This window comes from Pelophylax lessonae (genome assembly GCF_965119305.1).
Source record: "Pelophylax lessonae genome assembly, chromosome: 4".
Taxonomy (NCBI): Eukaryota; Metazoa; Chordata; class Amphibia; order Anura; family Ranidae; genus Pelophylax; species Pelophylax lessonae.
This window is the reverse complement of record NC_138771.1, coordinates 573,588,405-573,607,567: the sequence shown is the minus strand read 5'-3', so window position 1 is coordinate 573,607,567 and position 19,163 is coordinate 573,588,405. Positions and strand designations below refer to the sequence as shown.

Sequence of the window (19,163 nt, the reverse complement as noted above, 5' to 3'; positions counted from 1 at the left end):
GAACAGATTCATTCTGATAGGCTGTTATACATTACTACCCTGGGCACATGACTTTTGGTACAAACAAACGGCAACTGTCCCAACCTATAACCTTTTATTTGCAGCTGGTCACACCTCATGTAAAGTCCCAATTTTTGTTTTTTGTTCTATAACTGGCCTTAACAGCAGGGACCACATGGAAGGGTGACGCATGTCAAACAATAACAAAGAAAAATTCCCAGCTCAACTTACCACCCAGCCTGCAACAAACGGAATTACCCTGTCTCACAGTTTACGTTAAAAACAGGGATTTAGTTTGCACACATTTGCAAATACATGCATAGGCTGCAGAGACGGCAACATGGCACCCAGCATTATCTGCAGTCCTAACTCTATAAATACTGAGAGCCTCCATAGTATGGGCACATATATAATAATGGATAGATTGAGGGCATGTGACTCTTGCAATGCCTTATCGAACTAGCACAGATGACATTTTTCTCTTTGTCCAATTTTCTTACATTGTGGATATTATTTTTTTATTTATAAAATGCTTCTTCGTAAACACTTGAAGCTGAATCCCAAGCACAAAAACTTGTTTTTATTGAAATGTATTCTTCAGTATCCAATAAATATATATCAATAGATATAAATCCACTTTGTTTGCACCATATGCCTTTACAAATCTTACAAATCCAGTTATTACCTTCTAAAAGTTAGTGATAACATTGTTGTGCTGTTAATTTCCTTTTTGGAGAGTAGAGCTGAGAAAGGAAGGGGCTTAGCAGGCTGCCTACAGAAAACTATAGAAAGGGGTGGATAAAAGACCAATCCCCCTGCAGAAATCTGGAGAAAGGGGTGGATAAAAGACCAGTCACCCTGCAGAAATCTGGAGAAAGGGGTGGATACAAGACCACTCACCCTGCAGAAATCTGGAGAAAGGGGTGGATACAAGACCAGTCACCCTGCAGAAATCTGGAGAAAGGGGTGGATAAAAGACCAGTCACCCTGCAGAAATCTGGAGAAAGGGGTGGATACAAGACCAGTCACCCTGCAGAAATCTGGAGAAAGGGGTGGATACAAGACCAGTCACCCTGCAGAAATCTGGAGAAAGGGGTGGATACAAGACCACTCACCCTGCAAAAAAACTAGAGAAAGAGGTGGATAAAAGACCAGTCACCCTGCAAAAAACTAGAGAAAGGGGTGGATAAAAGACCAATCCCCCTGCAGAAATCTGGAGAAAGGGGTGGATACAAGACCAGTCACCCTGCACCAGGAGAGAGAGCAGCCGTGATCAGATTTTTTTTTTTCTTGGGCTTGTTAGCATTTGTTTGCTGTGTTGCCCACCCCTCAGTTGGACTGTTTTTGGACGTTCCAAAAAAGGCTTTCTGTGCCCCTCGATGGATGAGAATGAAAAGAAGATCTTTGCATTTGCTTTAAAATCTATTAGGGATACAGGTCCCATCCCTTTGTGTTTAATAACATTCTCTCAGTACAGCTGTTAACAGACCTGAGACATGCTGGTAGAGGAATGGGTTATTGTTAGCTGGCCTACAGTTTTTTGTTTTCCAGTGTCTGTTCCTACTGTAGGTGGCAGTATATCCCAAAGGTTAACAATTTCCTCTGTCCCTCAGTGGACTCCAAGAAAAGGATTTTATAGTAGCTCGGGTGTGTTCGGGATTCTAGTCCTAACCCTCCTGCCTGATCCCACAAGGAAGCCGACACTTCTAATCACAGGCAGTGAGACATTTCCCAGTCCCACAGCTGCACAGATCAGGAAATGTCTCAATGCCTGTGATTAGCGGTGTGCAGTGTCGGGTTCTGTCGGGCTCGGGCAGGTAGGTTGGGACTAGAATCCCAAACACGCCTGAGCACATCTCTATTTTATAGTGAGTACAAAAAATCCTTGTATATTGCAGCTTAATAGTCCCTACAGGTGCTGTCTGCTTTAGTTTTCTTTTTTAAAGCTAAGAACATTTCTGCAAGTTTAGAAATATGCATGTTAATCCTTCCAAACTTACCCTGTGTTTGTAACTCCCCGTGTGTTGAACTGAAATTGTAAGCATTGTTATCTTTACAAGCTATCTTGTGTCTACCTCCATGTGTCTGTCCCTCCCCCCCCCCCCACTACACCCTCCATGTGTCCCTCCCCCCCACTACACCCTCCATGTGTCCCCCCCCCACTACACCCTCCATGTGTCCCTCCCCCCCACTACACCCTCCATGTGTCCCGTCCCTCCCCCCCACTACACCCTCCATGTGTCCCGTCCCTCCCCCCCACTACACCCTCCATGTGTCCCCCCCACTACACTTCAGGGGTATGTGAGATGATTACAGCCACACACACCTACACAGGTTGAACTAGATGGACTATTGTCTTTATTCAACCTCACCTACTATGTAACTATCTTCTGTAAATTACTAATTCCCTCACCCCTAATGAAATGGAGATGGAGAGGAAGATATGAGTCCAAATCAGGACAGAAGTTCTGATACTTGTAATTGTAAAGCGCTGCGTAAACTGTCGGCGCTATATAAATACTATATAATAATAACAATAATAATAATACTTCTCCAGTCTGTCCAACACGAGAAAAAGGTTTTGACTAACGTTACACTTCAAATTCTGAAAATGATGTTATTTTTTCAGAGCGATACAGGATGGAGAAAGACCAGCACAACGGAAGGCTCCCGGTAGAAGTGATCCTCCGGCTGGTCTTCCAGGGAACCCACAACAGAAAAATGGAGGGAATGGTCCCCCAACAGGGCAGACAAGGAATCCTCCACATGGACAACCTTCAAGGATGCCTCCAGTGCCCAGGTCCCCAAGGAATCAACAAAATGTTCCTCCAGGTGGTGGACAAACCTCTAGTGTCCCTCCAAGAAATGTGCCACCTATTGGAACCAACAGAAACATCCACCGACCAACTCATGAACCTGTAAGTGGCCTTGTATGAGAGAGACGAATATTTCAAGTTTAAATCCTTTATGACTTGGAGCTATTAGGGCTGAGGATACGGGTTATTTAACTTGTTTTAATTGATGTCTCCCTTTAGCATGTCTTAGCACCGTAATTTTGAGTACAAAACAAAAGTTCTGCCATCTCTTAATCATGTGGTGTTAGGAGCAGTCACAGAAATGCCATCCTCTCTTTTCACAGTACACAAAAATATATATAAAAAAACCTGGGGAGGGGGTTAGTTAGTGCAAAGTATCCCCAATCTTGTGAAGATCCACTGCACTGTGCTGTGGCATCATCTCACATCATTTCTGGTACATTCTATTCCTTTGTGTCTTGTCAGAAGGCGGATGATGTTGTTTTCTTAGTACAGAAGCCTGGGATAATGTAAGTGTATTAACTAATTCCCCCCCATACGTGTTTTACGTTTTTATCTGTAGATCAATGTAAGGGAAGGACCCTATGCAAGGTCTGAAGGGAACACATGTTTCCACATTGGAACAAGGGAACACATGTATCCAATGTTTTAAAGTGATTGAAAACTTTGCTTTTTTTAAAAAAAAAAAAAAAAGAATAATAACGAACATGATATTCTTACCTGCTTTGCACAGAGCAGCCCCAGCCCTCTTTTTCTCAGGTCCCTCGCGGGCGCTCCTGGCTCTTCTCCCCTGCTCACTGCCCCCATTGCAAGCTGCTTGCTATGGGGGCACTCATGCATGTTTACTCCTGATGTACCCATTGACACACAGATCAGGTCTCAGCCCCATCCCTTGCTCTCTGACTGTGATTGACAGCAGCGGGAACCATTGACTCCCATTGTTGTTACTGAGCCAATAAGGAGAGAGAGGAAAAAGCCTCTGCTTTCATGCACATTGCTGGATCGTGATTGGGCTTAGGTATGTATAAGGGGGGCTGGGGGAGCAGCTGCATACTGAAGGTTTTTTACCCTAATGCAGAGAATACATTTAAAGTGGAAATTTAGTCAGAAAATGAAGTCCTGCTAGATCACTTCAGGCTGGCCCCTTTTGCAGGTATAGCTATGTAAAACATTAAAAATAAGTGTCTATACTGTTTAAAATCCAGTAATGCACTGTTTCACCCTGCGCTGCACATGTTCAGTTGCTCTCTATTTTTAGGCACTATTCCGAATTAGTAGAGGCCGATCTGCTGGCAGCCTAAAGATTTACTGCTGCTCACGGCCTCTGGGCTTCAGCAAAATGGCAGCCTCCAGTAAGAAAAAACCGGAGCAATGCTGGAGGCAATTTACAGCTCACACACATTTTGGTAGCATATTTATTAAAGTGGAATGTATGTTCCTTGCTAAAGAATTGTATTTCTATCAAGTTGTTATAGGTAAAGTTCCACTGTAGGATAAAAAACCTTCAGGCTTTACAACCACTTTAAGTTAATCTGTAAACTGTTTCAACATCTTCAAAATACAGCAATGTTTTCTCATTTTATCTCTGATTCCTGCATAGTCAAGATAAATCCTACCTAAATCCTCATTTTTTTCTTTCTAGTTTTGAATAGAGTATGAAACAGTTAAAATATATGTTAGGTTTTATTTCTGTCCTTGAGTGAGATTTTTCCATCCTTCCTCTTCCTGTGACTGCCATACAAGAAATGGGGGGGGGGGGTGCATTTAGCACCTTAAAAGGGAATGCAGGGGGGTAGAGGTTGTTACCTTTTAAAGGAAAGCAATAATAAGACATTCTAGCCCTTCCTCACTCTGTTCTTTTATTGTCTTTCCTTTGTAGAGATGCCCCATCTTCTCCTGTCCTGACAGGAAGTACAGAAAAATCTGTCATATAGGGACACAGGCTGTAATAGATACCTATAAGTTTATAAAACGCTGGATGTGGAGGTCAGAGCTGACAAAGCATAGCTTAGATTGGTAAGCAGCAGCTGCTGGAGCCTAAAGAACGGATACCCTCAAGGTATCGCAAAGTATAAAAACAAAAGGGAAAGTCCTGCACTCGCCATGCGATAAACCGTGAACATTGTCAGTTCAATAATAGGTGCTGTTCCTGATTCCCTTTTGTTTTCATTTGGTACCTGGCACAGGCTCTAACCCTTCCCTGATGTATGCAAAACTAAATGCAAAGTATTGGATATAGTTGGACTTTAAAGCTCTGTCTGATAATCCAATCTGTCAGTCTAGCTCTGCATGTACCACAGGGAAAATAATGATATAATCCACTGCAGATTTTGTAAATTTGCCCACTTGCAAAGAAATGAAGGGTCTATCATTTTTATATTAAACAAAAAAGAGACAGCGCTCAAGATTATACACAAATTCTGGTGAATAATAATCAATAATCAAAAAATATATATATAAAATTATAAAAAAAAAAAAAAAATATATATATATATATATATATATATATATATATATATATATATATATATATCATAGGTGACAGTGCAGATATATGATATATAACACAATCCAAATGATAAAGTAACAGTGCAAAAAATGTCTATATGGTTAATGTAGTTCCATATAAGACATAAAATTATTATAGTCCTTGTATACAAAAGGGCAGGTGCAATATATGCAGCAAAACAGTTCTGTGATTCTTCTTGCTGAGGGTCTTGTAGCCCATTCCTGCCTTGTGTGGGTCTACAATCTTGTCCCTGATGTCCTTTGACAGCTTTGGTCTTGCCCATGATGGTGAGGTTTGAATGGAAGAAAGAGATTCTGTGGACAGGTTCCTTTTATACACATAACAAGTTGTCCTTAGGAGAACCTTCTTAAATTGACAGGACTAATCTGTGTACCACACGAGCACATACTGTAGCCAGTTTGTGGGAGCCAGAATTTTTCTCACTGAACTGCAACTCAATTTATAACATTTGTATCATGTGTTATTTCTGGATTTTTGGTTGATATTCTGTCTCTATCATTTAAAATACACCTATGATAAAAATGTATTGACCCTTCAATTCTTTGTAAGTGGGCAAACTTAACCGCTTGCCGACCGCCGCACGAACATCTACTGCGGCGGTCAGCCCCTCACAGGCAGAGTGACGTATCGGTACGTCACTAGCCTGGGAGGGTCTGGGGAGCGAGCGCGCGCCGCCACGGACCCCCCCGCGCGTGTGACCGGCGGACCCGATGTCCGCTGGTCACTCGGCGATCGGCGGGGGAGAGGGAGAAAGGCAGGCAGCTTGTGTAAACAAGCTGCCTGTCAGTTCTCCCTGTGTAGAAACAGTTATCATACGGTTCTACTATGTAGAACCGTTGATCAGTGTAACTACACCTCAAGCCACAGCCAATGACAGTTAGAATCACGCCCCTAGGACACACACAGCCCCTCCCTCTCAAATAAAGTTAACCCCTTCACTGCCAGTGTATTTTTACAGTAACAGTGCATATATATAGCACTGATTACTGTAGTAATGTCACTGGTAACCCCAAAAGTGTCAAAAATGTCAGTCAAGGGTCCGATCTGTCCGCCGCAATGTCGCAGTACCGCAAAAAAAATCTCAGCTCGCCGCCATTACGCGTTAAAAAAAAAACAACAAAAATGACAAAAATCTTTCCCTTTGTTAGTAAACGCGATAACTTTTGCGCAAACCAATCAAAGTACGCTTTTTGCGATTTTTTTTTTTTTTACCAAACATATGTAGCATAAAACAAATTGGCCGAAAATTTAAAAAAATTTTGATTTTTACTTTTTTTTGGGGGGGAATTTCATATAAAAAAATGTGAGAAAAATTGTTATTTTTGCAAAATTGACGCTCTTTTTTTGTTTATAGCGCGTGATCAAAAAATCACACAGGTGATCAAATACCGCCAAAAGAAATCTCTGTTTGTGGGAAAAAAAGGACGTCAAATTCGTTTAGGTACAGCGTCGCACGACCGCGCAATTGTCCGTTAAAGTCACGCAGTGCCGAATCGCAAAATACCCCCTGGTCAGGAAGGGGGTAAAATCTTCCGGGGCTTAAGTGGTTAAACAATCTGCAAGGGATCAAATAATTATTTTCCATACTAAATACATCTTAAGTAACATTTTTTGGTTTGTTCCTTTGCAGTCATATCCACAGAATAACTATGCTGTCCCTAAATATGGCCCTCAACACACACCATACCGGTAAGTGTGGTCAACTTTATTTTAATTAAAGTGGGCCAGAACATACTTTTTTTTTTTTTTTTGTTTTGTTTTCTTTTTATTATTTTGCATAAACATTGGTAATACATTAATATTAAAATGTTGTTTTGTAAGATATCATTGGTCATGTGTCGTATAGCTAATGCAAGGGTCCAGATTATATGGCTGATATAAAGGACAATACAGATGGAGGCCCTTGCTGGTCATGTCCAAACTTCAGAGTGTAATTAGAATCAGTAGGCACACATCAGCTTTAGGCATGTCCAAGCTTCAGAGTGTAATTAGAATCAGTAGGCACACACCAGCTTTAGGGAAATGTGGTCTTGAAGCATTTATACAATCATAGCACTCTGTGGAAAACCGCTGATGTTTGCCTACTGATTCTAGTGCTTGGTTGTGACCAACACGGACTTTCTCCAATTGTTTTTCACAACTAGGCAAAGCTGTTTTCTCATAGCACATACCAGGGTGTATGGAAGCCGTCAGCAGCTTCTCTCTGATATGAAATATGTTAGTAGTTTGACATTAGCAAGAGGTGGCATAGACCACCTGCAAAGGTATTGTGAGATTGACGTGGCCTGGAAGACCAGCTGATGGAATCCAAGCGTCAAACTTTGTTCTATTATCCGCTTGTTGTGTTGATGCTTTAGAGTGATAGCGAATGGTTAAAAAAATCATACCAGGCCAATCATTTTTTCCCAAAATTGTTAAGCCAGGAAGCCTTTGCATAGGTCATGGTGAGTCCATAAACCTGTTTGGAATTGAGCTGGATTGTGCATCTGTTCCCTAATCTCTTGATGGCCAGGCTAAGGAGAAGAGGTGTCCGACTCAGCTTTATCAAGGGTTGTTGGAGCTGGACAAGTTCATCTAAATCTTCAGTAAGCCCCTGCTGTAAAGGTGTATCTTTTCAAGCTCTCAGGCCATTATCCATTCTACAGTTTAAAAATCGGTCCTCCAATCAGATTTGTACCAGCTAGGAAGTCACGGAGAGAACTTACCTTCTTTGTTTCCTCCAGGACTCCACCATTTCACTGCAGGACCACAGGTGCCAACCAGCTAGTCCAACACAGGTCAAAATAATTAAAAGGCAAACCTTAAGGCCCCTTTCACACTATCCATCCGTCTGACGGATTCCGTTTTTCTCAGCGGGGGATCGAGTCGCCGATCCCCCGCTGAGCAGAAGGATGTTAAACAAAAACCCACCAAGCCAACTGGAAAAAATGGGTAATCCCAAGCGCTTATGAGAAGAAGAGAAATGAAAGGATGACAGCTGTGTTGTGTGTACGGAGACACAGCTGTCAGTTCCCCATGCATCTCTAGGGGGGAAATCGGATGGGAACGGACCGTCGGTTCATTCTCATCCGATCCCATCAGATCCGATCCACTGGACGGATGGAAAATAGGGTTTCCATCCGTCCAGATTTGACGGATCGGATCGGGTCGGATGTCAGCGGACATGTCTCCGCTGACATCCGACGCCCCATAGGAATGCATGGGGGGACCGTTCAGATCCGCCAAAAACGAACAGGCGGATCTGAACGGTCAGGTGACAAGCAGTAGTTTTGTAATTAGAATCAGTCGGGCTGGGATTGCAGCACACATCATGGCGATTTGATGAGGTTATTAGAAAGGGTGTTTGGCTGCTTAAGCACAGGAAGACCATTCTGATTGTGAGATTGAATGGACAGCCAACTGAATATTTACAAATATTATTGTGGTTCTTATTTATGTAGAGGTATTGCTGGACTTTCTACCCATTGCTTTCCTTGAGTCAGATGGTTGGGGGCTTGGCAGCTTTTGATAGCTCTAGTCCACCAAATCCACTACACATCAATAATTACTATATTGACATTCTTTAGTCCAGTGTTAAGAATACCATAAGCACCCTATTGGAAAACTAACCCTCCCACCCAAAGATCATTCAGAATCCGTTGTCAAGTGAATTTGACCTGCAGTAGATCTATGCTACATTAACTTGTCTTTTGTATTCCTATTGACTTCTATCAGTGGATAAGCAGTTCTGAAAAATGATTTAGGTAGGCAAATTAGCAAGAAAGGTACAGTCAAGTTATTTAAAGAATCAGTGAATCATTGACCTCAGGTCACTAAAGGGATATTTCCAACTCTGTCTGTATATTAGCCAATTGGTAATGTGTTTTTCCTTCTGTTATCTTTACAGGCCCCCACCACCTCCTCAAAGAGAACCTCAACCTAACATCACCCCAGCACGCCCACCCCCTGCCCCACCAGTATAACGCCTGTCCTCTGACTCCAGTTAGCATTTTATCATGTGACTTTTTACACTGACTAGGTACACACGTGTTTCTGGAAGGCACAGACGTTATCAACTGAGAAAATATAACAAAGAATGTATTCAAAAAGTTTGGACTGATTTTATTATCCACAGCTTGTGGTGCCCTTCCTTCAGCATAGACCTCCCTGCCAGTGCTGAGAAGGATGCCACAGTCAGGGCGAATGGCAAACAATGCTTCTGAACAAAAGTATGGAAAATAATTTACAATCTTCGCTTACAGGCGACCTTGGAGCCTCTCTACATGTGCAGGTCCCTGCTACCAATCTGCCTATACTGTACATGGAAATTTTATGGAGATCAAGAGCAAGCTAATGGAACCTGAAATCATAATCATTTGTTTCCTGCAATTCCCCTCCAACTTTAAAAATCACCTCTTCTTTGGACATAGCAGGGAGAGATTTCTAATTCTAGCAATGCTTAGTCAAGAGCAACCACTGGAAAGCATTCAGAGGTAAATCATTCACCTTTGAGGAGCCTTTTTGTACTGTGAGGGATTTCTCTATCAGTACTTCACCAGGTCATTCACTGAGTAAACAATGTTTCTTTTTGATTTTTCCTTAACGAATGACGATTTATAGTTTTATAGGAATGTTTGGTTTATGAACACTTTAATTTTCTCATTATTTCTCCAGTACTTGGCAAAAAATCTGTAAAATTTTCCATCACTGAATTCCTGCAAAACAAGGTGGATATAGATGGGGAATGGTTCCTCGTTGAAAGAGATTGTAACACCGAGCTCACACTGGTAAAATCTGACGACTTGTACTCAGAAGTATTAGTGGAAGCAGCCTCTTCTTTTCTTGTTTGTGTGTACTTCCTCTTAAAGCCTAATTTAACTTTCAGTTTAAATCTCCTAAACACATTCTAGGTGCATCAAAAAAAAAAGTGTACATAGTTGCACAGTTTATAGTCGTTGAGGCTCCATTCACATCTGAGCGTATCGTTTTCAGGCCTTTTTTTGGGCGGTTTTTTTAGGCGTTTTTCAGGCGTTTGGAGGCAGGCATTGATCTGACCAAAAACGCTTGTAATCTGCCAAAAAAAAGCGCATGTACTTTTTTGAGCTTCAGGCATTTTGCTTTAGGTGAAAAATGCTTATAAGTGAACAGGGGCCATTGAAATGAATGGGATTTTGCTTGTTGGGCGTTTTGGAACTTCAGAGATGAGCGTTTTACTAGCTGAAAATGTTCACTTGTGAACAGGACTTAAATAGCAGCCACATCCTGAGTAGAGGACACATGAACACAGCACAGCGACTTTTCAGGTAATGTCAGAAATCGCAAAGTCTGCAGAAAAATAAAATATAACCTCAATCGTCCATTATGGGATCGATCCAGAGCCACACATGTCCCAGTGAGAGTTGTGCTATAATGGTGGCAGCAGTATAATAAAAATAAATGTCCAATCTTGCTCTAAAGTCCAAATAAGCGCTTTATTAATAAAAAGATTGCCACAAAAAGAATGACACTTTACACTATAATTACTATAAAGTTACTTTCTGTGGTATCTGCAGTGAGGAACCAGCATGATCTGTACCCTCTGGGAATAAACAGGGAGGGCACAGATTTATCATACAGCTGACTGGTATGAAATAAAATCCACAACTGCAGGGATGGATGTAAGCGCATGCAAGCTGACAAGCACACCCTGGCTGGAAGTACATCACCGCCAGGCAATGATGTCTATTGGTACTTGCTGGTATTAAGGACTCCAAAAACATGGACGCTTAAAGACTTCCTATGAGCCGGTGATGTACTTCCAGCCTGGGTGTCCTTGTCAGCTTGCACGCGCTTACATCCATCTCTCTGTGTAGTTGTGTATTTTTTCATACCCTGTCAGTATGACACATATGTGCCCTCCCTGTTCATTCCCATTGAGTATGGATCATTCTGGTTCCTCAATGCACATTGCAGACACCACAATAAGCACCTTTATAGTGATTATAGTGTAAAGTGATATTCTTTTGGGGACTTAATTTTTTTTAATAAAGGATTTATTTGGACTTTAGAGCAAGATTGGACATTGGCTTTTATTATACTGGTGCCACCATCATAGCACAACGCTCACTGGGTCATGTGTGGCTCTGGATTGATCCCATAATGAATGATTGAGGCTATATGTTTTTTTCTCTACAGCCATTATTTCTGGCATTACCCACAAAGTCCTTGTACTGTGTTCATGTGTCCTTTTTTTTTTTTCCCCCCTCCCATCCTCAAGTAAGATCTCATAGCAGCAAGACCTTTTGGGACATTTTTCAGCCATCAGTGGTTGAGACAGTTTAGCGCCTTAGTTCCTTTTTTGTAGAAAAATCCATCTCCTGCCAGCATTCTGCGGATAAGGACCCCTCCTCGCTATGTGGAAGCAATGATCTCTCCGTAGAAGTCTGACACACCCACTTTTGACATTTAGCAAAGCTCATGCTCTCCGCTGATTGCAGTACTCTAGCTATTACTCAGCAGGGGTGCTTTGGATCGCTGAAGAGAAACCACTTCTATCACACAGTAAGCAAGGGTCTTTCTCTGCAGCATGCTGGCACAGGGGACAGGCTTTTCTACTTAGGATGTTGCTGCTTAAAAAAAAAAATAAATAAATAAAAAAATAGCCTTTGCTTACCTGTTGTTTTGACGTACATGGAATGTATTTATCTGATTTAGAGCCTGTTAACATATATGCGATGGCAGACATCGCATGTGATTCGCAGTGCACTGCTCTGCAAATCACATGCAATGTCTTTGCGATGCAAATTCAGCCATACAGTTTGTATGGCTGAATTTGCATTGCATTCGGACCAAATCGCACAGGACCCTTTTTTGGGTCCACACCAGAATCCGATCGCATGGTTGTTCACACCTATGCGATCTGATTCATGTCCGAACTCACAGTTCGCACTGCGATATGCAATCTGATCTGGGAGTGTCATTAATTTCGTATTGACACCCCCAGCGATTCACATATGGCAGTGTGAACTGCCTGCGAGTTGAATGCGATGCCGCAGTTCATTGCAGGGTTCCCGCATCACATATGTGTGAACCGGGACTTAAAATTAAAGTTCAGTTAGGCGTTGCATGTGTTCCAACATAGAAACCACAATGACTTTAGTAAGCATAGGGAGCAGTTATTAGTAAACAAGCAGACTTTTGGATCCAATGTGGATCATAGAGATCAGCTATTGTCATTGAGATGTAAGGTCTGTGCCCTTGCTGAGTTGTAAACTTGAACTCCAGCTATTTTTTATAGTTTTGAACACAGTGAAGGAAAGTTAGAACATTTGACAGGTTTTCTTATTGCGTTTGTGTTCCAGTTTGAAAGAGTTTTCCATGAATCCTGTCCTAGGGGACACCTTGTACCCACATTCAGTCCTCTGACCTTTACTGCAATGCGTTTACAAAAGAAAATCCTGCATCTTTGATGGTGTTTCTAGCAAAAGGCCTTGCAGTTGCAGTGCTTGAACAGCATAGAGATGTGAATATAGCCTCAGGAGTTAAGGGAAGATATCTCCAATGGGGACACAGTAAGAAAAACCTGCTTGGGGTGAGAACTGAGAACACCCCTCAGCTTTTCTGAAATTGTGTGTTTTTGTTCCTCTCTATCTTGCCATTGAAGAGATTCCCCTCACTTCCAATTGAGAAGGGTCAGGAAGTGAAGGGAAAGCTCCATAGCACAGCCACAGGCAGAAAAGTTACCAGAGGTTCGAACACTGTCATCAATCTATCCTAAATTAGCTGACTTTGGGTTTTACCAAAGGAACGAGGCCTCATAGGTAGGGGCTTGGGAAAGCATATACATTGTGTTATCCTTGATAATTATAATTTAGCTTTACTTTTACATAATTATATGATCTGTTTTAGCTGTGGCCCCTCCTCTTTCACTAAATTTTGCAGATTTTAACAGGAGGAGGTTGTCACCCATTGCCTAAGAAGGCATGATTTCATCAGAGAACCCCATATCTGAAAGAAAGTGTGTCAGCGCCACTTTTCCGCTAATATTGGAATGGCCTTGGGACTTTACAGGTTTGCCTGTGTTCACAATGGATAAAAAGCATCATAAGCAATGGGTCTGTTTCCCATTACAACCATTGTAGAATAAGGTTCAGCCTTAAAAACTGTGGCTATAAATCTCTTCTTTGCAGTGTTTGACATGTGGAATTTTTCGAATGCAAAATGAGGTTCAGAACTTGTGGTTGATCAGATTTTTTTACAATGTAGTAAGAATAATATGTAGTAAATTTTACATAATTCAGAGTTTTCCTTATTTTAAACTTCAGATGTATTTTACTTTGCTCTGTTATACGCTCTATGAGAACTCTTTTCTTCAATAATATACTTGAAGTAGCACATAAATGAAAATGTTGTTTGTTTTTGAAGAATGTATGTTTGAAATTCACCCATAACTTTACCTTTTAACATCCTGTGTCTTTCTTGCTTGTGAAATTGTTTCAGTTATGAGGAAATCATATTTGTTTTGATGGTACATAGTTTTGATGGCCTAATAACTGCAGTTTTGAGGTAAATTTGAAATATATTATGTGTTGAGATATCTTATCCACTTACAGTATTGAAAACAGCCCTTCTGCCAAAAAGCTTGTCTGTCATTGAGAAATTTGGCCACAAGGTGGCAGTAGCCTACATTGATCAAATGACAGTTCACTGACCTGAAGGAAAAACAATGTTTGTGACCAGCCTCTCCTCCAATCACAATGCATGCTGAAATAACCACTCCATTGAATACTGCAAGCTGCACCCCATAGCCGGCATTTTATGAGTGGCTTGTAAACATAAATACCATGGTGTTCAGAGTATAATGGTATTTGCTCAACACTCTAAAGATTTTTTTGGTATCCCACATATATAAAATATATTCACCTTTACTATGGCACATATTTATTGATACAAGATTGAATGTAGAGTTAGGTTTAGTATCATTTATTGCGAATTGAGAATTTTTTATATACTTGGCATCGGTATCTAGACGTTTGGTGTACAAAACCAATAAAATACATTTTGTGGTTTTGGGGGAATGATATAAGGAATAACTCTCATTGAGAGTGCACTTTAAGGGGCTAGGCAATGTACAGACACCTAGCTGATAAAGAACTACCACTCCCAGCATGCCCTTTTACCCGGACAGCTGAAAATCACAGAACTAACTAGCTACCAGCTGTAGAATAACTTCTAACTGCCCAGTTATAGATTTCACATTCTCTTCATTCCTAGGAACAGTATGCGTTATATCATGCTCCATTATAATATTTCAGATTTGATTGTTTCCTCTGTAGTTACATGGTGTTTGTTCCAGTGACATTGTATACTGCATCAATGTACAATGCTGGAAATAATGAATTCAGCTGTATGTACTAAAAGTGTGCCCATTCACCTTCAAATAGTGCATACAGCCATTCTGGTGTAACTGACCCTAATGTGCATGTGACCGATTAACTAATTCAGGAATCTAATATTCTGCATATTCGCTCAACCCCAGAAAGCACTATTGTGTGTACTCAAGGCCTACATTGAGACCCATCTATAAAGCTGGTGATCATTGCCATATTGCACACATCAACCTAATCTGGTAGTTTTCTAGTGCTAGAAATAAAAGCATCTAATTGGCTGCTTTGAAAAACCTTGCCATGCTACCTTAAAAAAATAATTTGGAAAGAGAACTCCAAAGTCTTTTTTTAGCTTTTAGTGAAAAAAAAATGTGTGTGTGTGGATATATATATATATATATACACACAAAATGGATCCAATCTGCAGCACCTTGTTTATTTATTAATAAATATACAAGGTGCTGCAGATTGGATCCATTTTTTTTTCTATATACTGGAGTCTGGGTGATCTCCACTGCCTGTTCTGCACCTGAAGAATCAAACTACATACTGGGTGTGTGTGCAGTCCTGACCTGTTTGTGCATTGGTGTGTGTGTGTGTGTGTGTGTGTGTATATAGATAGATAGATAGAAATCACTCACCAGATCTAGGATGTAGGGCCCCTTTCACACATACCCTTTCATTTCATCAGTTCAGTCACGTCAAAGTGGATGAAGTATTTATCAGTTTTTAATCAGTGGTCATTCGTTTTTCATAGTTTTTTGTTACATTCACTACCAATGCAAAAACAGATGAAAAACTGACCATTTGTCAGTTCACATCCGTCTTTCCGCCGATCCATTTTTTTTAACGGAAGAAAAATAGAGCTTTGATCAGTTTCAAAAAACGATTGAGGGCTGATGTAAACTGATGTAAATGGATGATCATCCATTTACATCCATTTTTTCATAGAGATGCATTGATGTCCGTTTTACATCAGTCAATGGATGGATAAAGAAAAATAGACGAATGGACAGCATGTGTGAAAGGGGCCTAAAGCTTAAAGCGGAGTTCCACCCAAAAGTGGAACTTCCGCTTTAAATAGTCCTAACCCCCAGACATGCCACATTTGGCATGTCATTTTTGGGGGGGGGGAGCGGATACCTAGTTTTGACAGGTACCCGCTCCTACTTCTGCTCGGAGCGCCGCGGCGCCCTGAGCGGAAGTTCTCCTCTCTCCCTCCCTCCCTGCAATCTTCTGGGAGATGTCAGAGGTCCCAGAAGATTGCCGGCCAATCACGACGCATAGCGCGACTCGCGCATGCGCAGTGCGTACCCGGCTGTGAACCCGCAAACTGTCACAGCCGGGTGCCCACATCAGTGATGCCGGCACTGCGGAGCAGAGAGGGAGAAGACGGCGCATCGCTAGACCGTGGGATAGGTGAGTGTGCGGTTAGGCTGGAACTCCGCTTTAACTCCAAGCCACAAACAAATGTATCCTCAAACGCAGCCATTAACTCCCCTTGCTAGGATACTTGAGGCTTTTCTCTGCCGCTTGCCCCAGTTTTCAGCAATCCCAAGTCAAATGCAGCACTGCCAGCTTTACAGAGAGTATCTTGCCGTATTCACAACCAGTCACCCCAGCCAGCTCTGTATGTGTTAGAGAAAGTTTGCATCAATCATCCCAGGTTTTTCTTTCAGTGTTGATATCACTTTGCTGCCTTATACAGGGAGAACTTTGTATTGAAAAACGCAGTTCAGCCTTGGCCCTTCCTGCTCAGAGCTGCCCATCTTAGCTGGCCAGCTCCCTCTGCTGCTCTACACAGCTCAGATTTGCCTACCTCCACCAGTCTAGCCTTCCTCTACTGCTCCATTCAACTCAGAACCACTCACCTCCACTAATGCAGCCCCCATCAACTGCTCTGTACCCCTCAACTCAGAACTGCCCTCCTCCGCTAGTCCAGCCTTTCTCCTCTGCTCAGCACAACTCAAAACCGCCCTCCTCCACTGGTCTAGCCCCTTCTACTGCTCTGCACTGCTCAACTCAGATCTGCCCTTCTCCGCTAGTCCAGCCTTCTTCTTCTGCTCAGCGCAATTCAGAACTTCCCTCCTCCACTAGTCCAGCCTACCTATTCTGCTCAGAACCGCCCACCTCCACTAGTCTAGTCCCCTTTTACTGCTCTGCACTGCTCAACTCAGTACTGACCTTCTCCACTAGTTCAGCCTACCTATTCTGCTCAGCACAACTCAGAACTGCCATTCTTCACTAGTCTGGCCCCCTCTACTACTCAGCACAACTCAGAACCGTCCTCCACTAGTCCAGCCCCCTCTACTGCTCAGCTCAACTCAGAACTTCCCTCCTCCGCTAGTCCAGCCTACCTATTCTGCTCAGCACAACTCAGAACTTCCCTCCTCTACTAGTCCAGCCCACTCTACTGCTCAACTCAACTCAGAACTGCCCTCCTCCACTAGTCCAGCCTACCTATTCTGCTCAGCACAACTCAGAACTGCCCTCCTCTACTAGTCCAGCCCACTCTACTGCTCAACTCAACTCAGAACTGCCCTCCCCCATTTGTCCAACCTACCTATTCTGCTCAGCACAAATCAGAACCGCCCTCATCCACTAGTCCAGCCCCCTCTACTGCTCAATTCAACTCAGAATCGCCCTTCTCTCCTAGTTCAGCCCCCTCTAGTGCTCAGCTCAACTCGGAACCGCCCTTCTCCACTAGTCCAGCCTATATTTTCTGCTCAGCACAACTCGGAACCGCCATTCTCCACTAGTCCAGCCCCCTTTTACTGCTCTGCACCTCTTTTAGTCCAGCCTGTTTCTACTGCTTTGCAGAACTCAACTCACAATCACACCTCTGCTAGCCCATCCCTGCAGGAAAGTGAGCTGTGAGAGTAGTACAGAGATCTACCCCTTTCTTCCCTGCACTGACAAAACTCCCTGCCTCTGGTCTCAGAAAGTGGGGGAGATTAGGATTTTATGTGGACACCCCTATATTAACAGAAAAAAATTCAGGGCACCCTGCAGACCACTCCTCCTGGCTCTCATGGAGAGAAGATCTCTGGTAGCCCTTGTGATAATGTCATGGGGCAAACAATAGGGATTACACAGCACAAGGACAGGATAATTGAAAACAAAAAAAAAAAAATACCAAGTGACTGCTCAGAGGATTGATGATGCTTTTAGTCGCTGACTGGAGTTCAGCTTTAAGCTAACTTTATTTACCGTTCCTACTTGTTTCTCAATAAAGTACAAACACGCTTTTCTAATAGATTAGTGACATTTTTAGAAGGATAGGATGCAGTCTATCAGTGTATCCAACAAGACGCAACATCTGTTTTCCTTGATGAGTTCTCATCTGCCCGGCACTGGAGATGTCTGCATTTGCTCTTCACAAAGTTTTATTAGCTAACCGATTTCATTGCACTTTTCTTTAAAACTAGTTTGAAGAACAAAATTCACCAAGAAAGGGGTTTACCTAACAATTTATTCACATGCGAAATATTTTTTTTGATTTCTGAAGGCCTTATGATTGCCCTCCTTTGCATTAAAGGATACTTTTAGTGAATGACCTGTTCCAGTACACCTTCCTCCGGCCCCCCACCCACCCTGTGAAAGTGGACAGGTGTTCCTCGCCCTTGGAGCTGCTTAAAAATTGGCGCAGCAGTGCTGGGAGAGTTTTGTGAATGAAGAAACTACAAGTCCTGCCTGGCACTGTGGCAGACAGCTTGTTGTTTTCAATGGACTAGAAGTGTGCCATTCTGCGCACTTGTTGTCTATTGGATTTTCATCCAGCTTTCTAACTGAAAGCCCATACAGCAGTACAGGAAGAAAGCAGGTGGGAGAGTGTGCAGGAGCCTGACATTGCACCCACGATCCATTGATCACAGACGCCATACTTTGCAGGCTCCTATGTAAACAAATAAATAAATAATAATACTCACATTTTATGCCTGCTAAAATAATTTAATTTGGCTTTTAAGGTAATAAATGAACTGCACTGCATTGCGGCGCCATTTATTTTGAATGGCACATCGCCCCATCCCTGAAATCTGCATTTTAGCGCACTACAAAGCACAGATGATAATCATTGGGGTAAGCTCGAAAAAAGCGCAGGTCCTTTTAAAAGTCTGTTGAGGTGCTTTGGCAGCTTCACTTCAGGGTCTATCTATACATATTTTCGCACAAGATTCACACATTTTTTTAAAAAAAATTTTAAATTTTTTAAACTATTTTATGGGAAAACGTTAATAAATGTACTCCTTGGTCATTAAATTCGCCTGTTTTGTGGACAAATTGTAACGAATCAGAACATACATGACTTTAATTGATGCAGCTCTTTGCAACTTTTGCATTATGAAATGCAATGATTTTTTTTAATTTTATTTCAATGAAGTAATTAATTGATTTTGGTTATAGGACCATTGTTGCTTTTACATTTTTATTTTAAAGTAATCAGTGATATATCACATGACCGGCAGCTGTTTG

General features: G+C 42.0%; 1 protein-coding gene across 1 annotated transcript in view; it reads left to right on the top strand.

The window, feature by feature from the left end:
- ADAM9 (ADAM metallopeptidase domain 9) overlaps positions 1-10,012 on the top strand; it is a gene marked incomplete at its 5' end in the record, with an annotated part of 144,878 nt that extends 134,866 nt beyond the window's left edge. Inside the window, 3 exons of the mRNA XM_082253704.1 lie at positions 2,630-2,918; positions 6,977-7,035; positions 9,233-10,012. Coding sequence (XP_082109830.1) covers positions 2,630-2,918; positions 6,977-7,035; positions 9,233-9,308 — 424 coding nt within the window. The 3' untranslated portion in view covers positions 9,309-10,012. The remainder of the gene's footprint in view (positions 1-2,629; positions 2,919-6,976; positions 7,036-9,232) is intronic.
- Between the last annotated feature and the right edge of the window lie 9,151 nt (positions 10,013-19,163).